The sequence below is a fragment of the Bos javanicus genome, chromosome 2 (assembly GCF_032452875.1).
Source record: "Bos javanicus breed banteng chromosome 2, ARS-OSU_banteng_1.0, whole genome shotgun sequence".
In the NCBI taxonomy this organism is placed as follows: domain Eukaryota; kingdom Metazoa; phylum Chordata; class Mammalia; order Artiodactyla; family Bovidae; genus Bos; species Bos javanicus.
Window position 1 is genome coordinate 22,746,573 of NC_083869.1, and position 6,000 is coordinate 22,752,572.

Below are 6,000 nucleotides of genomic sequence, written 5' to 3' on the forward strand. Positions count from 1 at the left end.
GATTGCTCATCTTGATCTGCGTGCCAGCAGGTGGAATCAGTTGCTTTGCCGACTGATTTACAAGTGGAAAAAAATACGTATCTTTGCATTTCCAACCTGTTAGAGTCTGCTTGTAACTACGGCCATTAGTCAGTAAACTTCTGTGTGTTGAATTTTAGTATACACCATTGTGTACGGCCATTGTCAAGATCAAATTAAAAACTACAAAGAAGCAATTTAAAATCTGTAATTCCAATTGATACTTGTAGCATGCTGTGTCTTTGGCATCATCAGTATCACCAAAGAATTTCTTTAAGTAAATATTGCAGCTTTAACCTAGCTATATAAGCTTTTTTTCCTGCCTGGTTTGATCTGTTTGTTACAGTGACTTGCCGGATGTTTGCAGACACATCAGAAATGTACCATAAACAGCATGTAATGAAACTTAATGATATTGGTATAATTACATTTATGTACCAACAGTTTAGTGGAGAATACATTATGATTATGTATGTATGGAAAATCTAGTGCTGCCCAAATCAGGAATATTTTGCTTCTCTCCAAGTCTAGTTTTGAACTTGTGTGCCTTCCTGTATTTTTTTTTTCTTTAATCTGACCCAAGATGTGGAATACTTTTTGCATGTGCTCCTACCATTTACCTTATATATTTCATTGTAAACTAACACATTTCCTTTGTATTTCTTATTTACAGGCTGCTGGAAAGTACAGACAACAAGGCAGAAATTATATTGTTGAAGATGGAGATATTATCTTCTTCAAATTTAATACACCTCAGCAACCGAAGAAGAAATAAATTTTAATTATTGCTCAGATAAATGTACAACTTCCAAAAGGCATATACTTTTTTTTTTTTAATTAAAATTTCTGAAAACTGAAAGGGCAGGTAAAGTTGGGGTGATGGGAATCTTCTACAAACAATTATTTTTATTTGTTTTAAAATTAAAATACTGTGTACCTCCAATGAGATGCAAGTTCACCAAATGTGAACAGCTTTGCTTTTCACGTGATTAAGACCCTACTCCAAATTGTAGAAGCTTTTCAGGAACCATATTACTCTCATGATACTTCATTAATCTCCATCATGTATGCCAAGCCTGACACATTTGACAGTGAGGACAATGTGGCTTGCTCCTTTTTGAATCTACAGATAATGCATGTTTTACAGTACTCCAGATGTCTACACTCAATAAAACATTTGACAAAACCAGCCTTGGTGTGTTTGGGGATGTCTGTATTGACTGACTGTGGTGTGCTGAATGCGATATGGCACCTGGCGGTTGCTGATTACAGAATTTTAAGGCGTGCGTATGACACAGTAACTAGCGTGTGGGGCAGCTGCAATTGTATCTTAGAAGTGGGTCTTTCATAGGAATCAGAAGAATAGTCTACCAGGGATTTGTCTCCAGAAAGTTAATTAATTTGTAGATGGACATTTATTGAAAGATGATAGCAATGATATCACAAAAGATATATCCTAGGTGACTATGACCAGAAAGAAAACAGTGCTGGGGGAAAATTCTACCTCAAAAATTAAAGGATTTCTTGTTGTTGTTGTTGTTGTTCTGACCATATTGGAGAGAATGTTCATTTTTAATCATTCCTTTGAAATTATTGTGATGAAATTGTTGTGAAAACTAACCCATTCATATCTGATGAGTTATAATTTTGTTTCGATTCAGTAGTGAGTATAAAAATTAGTTACTAAAAAGATTAGGTCTTGAAAATTATAAAACTTTTAAAATACTTGCTATTAACATATTTTAAGATGAGTTGAAACTTTAGCGTATGCAAGTTAAGCACTTTATAAAATTGTAGCAGAAAATTCTGAAAGAAAAATATGGTTAAGTAGTTATCTGGAGATCGTTTGCCACTTAGCCTTCTTCTCTTATGGTGACAGTCGTAGCGTTCCTCCCTGAACCCTCCCTTCCTCTCCCAGTTAACACTCCTGCAAGGCTGCCCTTGTCCCCACCCATGGCCCTTTTGTGCTCCTCTGTGATCAGAGGATCATTTCAGTTAAGTGCAGACCCCCAACTAGGCCAGCTCTTGCCTCTACTGTGTTATTTTGTTACATTAAAGGTAAAAACACACATAAACTTAACATTGAAAGTTACTTAATGTAGCACAAAAAGCAAGAAGTGATTTTAAGGGCAATTTGCTATAAAGAGGGCTTCCCTGGTGGCTCAGATGGTAAAGAATCTGCCTGCAATGCAGGAGACCTGGGTTCCATCCCTCCATCGGAAAGATCCCCCGGAGAAGGGAGTGGCAACCCAGTCCAGTATTCTTGCCTGGAGAATTCATGGACAGAGGAGCCTGGTGGGCTACAGAGGACAGAGGACCCCTGGTGGGGTCACAAAGAGTCAGACACAACTGAGCGACCAACACTTTCACTTCTTTCACTTGCTATAAAGAGGAAAGGGTACTTAAGGAGGATTTGATTGAGTAATGAATACAGTTTAGAAGCTCTTTAGTTGAGTATGTTCTTTATGAGAATCAGATACTGATAGTCTTTTGCTAACATAAAAATCAGAACTGCAGCAGGGAAATAATAAAATTAAGTGAACAAAATTTTTTTTTGTTTTAAGGATTAAGTAAAACATAAATGAAACTCGGGTACAGGTGCAGTTGACCAAGTTTGCAGTGAAAATTCCTGTTATACTTCTGAATTGGAGAAATGTAGAGATTTGTGGATTGTTTGGGATTTCACCAATATAAGAAGAAATCCAATCTCTTGCTTTTGAGTCCTCTTCAAAATAAATTGCATAGATGTCTTAAAGAAGTTTGGAATTTCATTTAAAAGGCTTAAAGATTGTGTAATTTTACTTTCTCTTAACTTCTAATGTGGTAATTGCACATTGCAGAATAGAAGTTTTAATAAGAGACAAGTTCGTTTTGAGGTAACTGCCTTCATTAGGGCTGAAATTAAATGCTAGAGATAAGTTTAATTTGGTTAGAAGTCCTACAGTATTCTGTATGTGTGTACAAATTTTTATTTTCTACAAAAGTTGAGAATTCCAAGAACTTTTGCATGTAGATAACTGGGTATATACCTGTATCTTCATGTTTTCCCCCTTTTAATATTGGTGATAGTTAATGTATTTGTAGGATTATAAGTGAATTTTTTTTCACTTATCTATAGATCCGTCTTAGATTTTTTGGTAAGAGAAATTTGATTTTAAAAACTTCCCGAGATCCGGGGTCGGCGTAGCCATGGCGACTCGTGTCCTTTGTGCCTGTGTGCGCAGGGCACCTGTGTTCCCACGGCCTTCGCGCCACTGCCCAGGCTCCCCACGCTAGCCGTGGCCCGGCCGCTCAGCACTACCCTCTTCGCCGCGGAGACCCGGATGAGGCCTGGGGCTCCGCTGCCGGCCTTGGTGCTCGCGCAGGTTCCAGGCACAGTTACACAGCTGTGCCGCCAGTATAGCGACGCACCACCTTTGACATTGGAGGGAATCAAGGACTGTGTTCTTTACGTCTTGAAACTATGACAAGATTGACCCAGAAAAGCTTTCAGTAAATTCCCATTTTATGAAAGACCTGGGCTTAGACAGTTTGGACCAAGTGGAGATTATCATGGCCATGGAGGATGAATTTGGGTTTGAAATTCCTGATATAGATGCGGAGAAGTTAATGTGCCCACAAGAAATTGTAGATTACATTGCAGATAAGAAAGATGTATGTGAATAAAATATCAGACCCCTTTTCCTCACTGAGAGAAGGCTCAGAAGATGCTGGCGAGTGTCTGGCAGTGAGAACACATTTCTGCATCATTGCTGACTTTGAGAGTAATTCTGTTTAGACTTGTATTTAAATTGTCTTAAGTGTTTTTGCCCTTTGAAAATAAATCTGTAAAACCAAAAAAAAAGTTCCCGATAGCATTTTCATTTCATTTTTATCATATCACCTTCATAACTTCACTTTGGGCTTGGCTCAAAGCCTATTTTGATACCACTCCAGGGGAGCATTCTGTATCTGCTTTCTTACACAGATAGTAGAGTTGCTTTCATGCTTTGGCAAGCAACCAAGAAGGAAGAACCTGTCATCAGGGGCCTGTGTCTGTGGCCTGCAGGGAGGGCCCATGGGGCCCATCCAGTGCGGTCTCTTGCCTCAGGAGGGTGGAAAAGAGGGATAAATATGATATGTTCAATTTCTTTGGTCCTTCTGGTCTGCATGCAAATTGCCATTTTTTTCTGGTGAAATAAACCATCTTGGTTGCCTTAAGAGTATAAGGAGTAGAACAAATCTTCATTTAATTTTCAATCACATGTTCCTAGTCCTGTTGGTATTGTTTTATAAAACTTTACTCTCTAGATCATAAGTATAAACTATTTGTTTGAGGAAGGTTATTTGCAGGTTATCTCATCCATCCTGTGTGGATTTTATCGTGAGAAAATGACTTTACAGGAGGGTATGCTAGTTGTCTACCACAGGGCATTCTTTCTTTATAGTTTAAATAGAGAATGGCTGGGCACCCAGCTGCAGACAGACTATCAGGCAGACTCTGCAGCTAGGTGGAGGTCATGAGACTAAGTTCTTGTCAGAGGAATGTGAATGAATGCCTTAAGACCTTGGAAACCGCTCCCCTCAGGAGCACCTTTCCTCCCAGAAAACCCACTGTTAATCATGCAAACAAAGACAGCACCTTAGTGGACAGCAGAGCAGAGGTATGGCAGGAACCTGCATCTCTGAAGGACCCTGGTGAGCAGAGCACACAGGCCCTGACTGCTTCCCTTGGGACTGGTACGTGAAGGAGAAATAAACTACTGTTCTTTAAGCTACTGTATTCAAGCTACCATATTTCTTTTGTAGCAGCTGGCTTTTTACCTAGGCACATATAGACATTGCCTGGTCTTGTCTCCATTATACCTTCTTTGAAATTTATACCTTCTGTTCTGTGTTATGAGCACAGATTTATTGGGTGGAAAGAGCTTCTAATCCAATCTGGATCAGGCACCACTGTTACTGCTTCAGCGTTGCCTTCTGTAAATTACTCCTCCTCTCTTCCATTCTTCACATGTATAATGAAGATCATAGATTAACTGGCCTAGTGTAAAAGGACTAAAGAGAGTTCCAGATACATAATAACCACACAATAAATGTAAATACCATATAGTTACCTTTACTGCTGCTGCCAAGTTGCCTCAGTCGTGTCCGACTCTGTGCGACCCCATAGACGGCAGCCCACCAGGCTCCCCCGTCCCTGGGATTCTCCAGGCAAGAACACTGGAGTGGGTTGCCATTTCCTTCTCCAATGCGTGAAAGTGAAGTCGCTCAGTTGTGTCTGACCCTCAGCGACCCCATGGACTGCAGCCTAGCAGGCTCCTCCATCCATGGGATTCTCCAGGCATGAGTATTGGAGTAGGGTGCCATTGCCTTCTCCTTACCTTTAACATCACCCCAAAGTGTAACCACTCTTAAATAGGCCTTATGAACCACACACAAGAAGACTATAGAGCGTGTATTTCTTAAATACCTGTCCTGTAGAAGAAATATTAATTCTTTATTGTTGCTAAAGAATATTCTGAAAGAGGAAATAGTTGCATTGAGTGATGAATGTGGATATTTTGCTAATAGCATGCCAGGACCTCATCTAAATCATGGAATTCCGAGGCTGAAAATGTTATTTCAGAACATCTTGCTTAACTTACCTATCCTATAAATAAGAAGTAAATGAGGAGCAGAAAGATTAAATAATGCTAACCATAATTACAAGTCATAAAATAATAAACTGTCGCAAAGATTATAAATTCTATATTTGGAAGTTGAAATTTTCACACAGAAATTGGTTATTACATTTTCAGAATAGCCACAGAATCCCATTCAACACAATGTAAACTGAACTACCATAGGGGGTTTTGGACAGCAAGGGGAAAAGAAAGGCTAAGGAGATCCAGACATCTCCAGCTGGCGGTTGAGGTCACTGACGATCTGCCCACGGCCTGTTGCTCTCTCATTATTACTCTTTTTATAAAGACACAGGAAAGTTAAATCCCTTAACCAAAT

At 39.4% G+C, this 6,000-nt stretch overlaps 1 protein-coding gene and 1 pseudogene across 3 annotated transcripts in view; both read left to right on the forward strand.

Annotated features, from left to right (window-relative positions):
• Window positions 1-871, forward strand: part of OLA1 (Obg like ATPase 1) — a 164,178-nt gene extending 163,307 nt beyond the window's left edge. For 2 of the 3 annotated variants that reach the window (XM_061435069.1, XM_061435078.1), the window contains one exon: window positions 692-816. In XM_061435069.1, the coding sequence (XP_061291053.1) occupies window positions 692-793 (102 nt within the window). In that variant the 3' untranslated portion in view covers window positions 794-816. Of the gene's footprint in view, window positions 1-691 lie in introns of all 3 variants that reach the window. The other variant, XM_061435089.1, reaches the window with a different exon arrangement.
• Window positions 872-3,207: 2,336 nt separating this feature from the next.
• On the forward strand, window positions 3,208-3,862 carry LOC133258473 (acyl carrier protein, mitochondrial-like; annotated as a pseudogene).
• The last annotated feature ends 2,138 nt before the right edge of the window (window positions 3,863-6,000 follow it).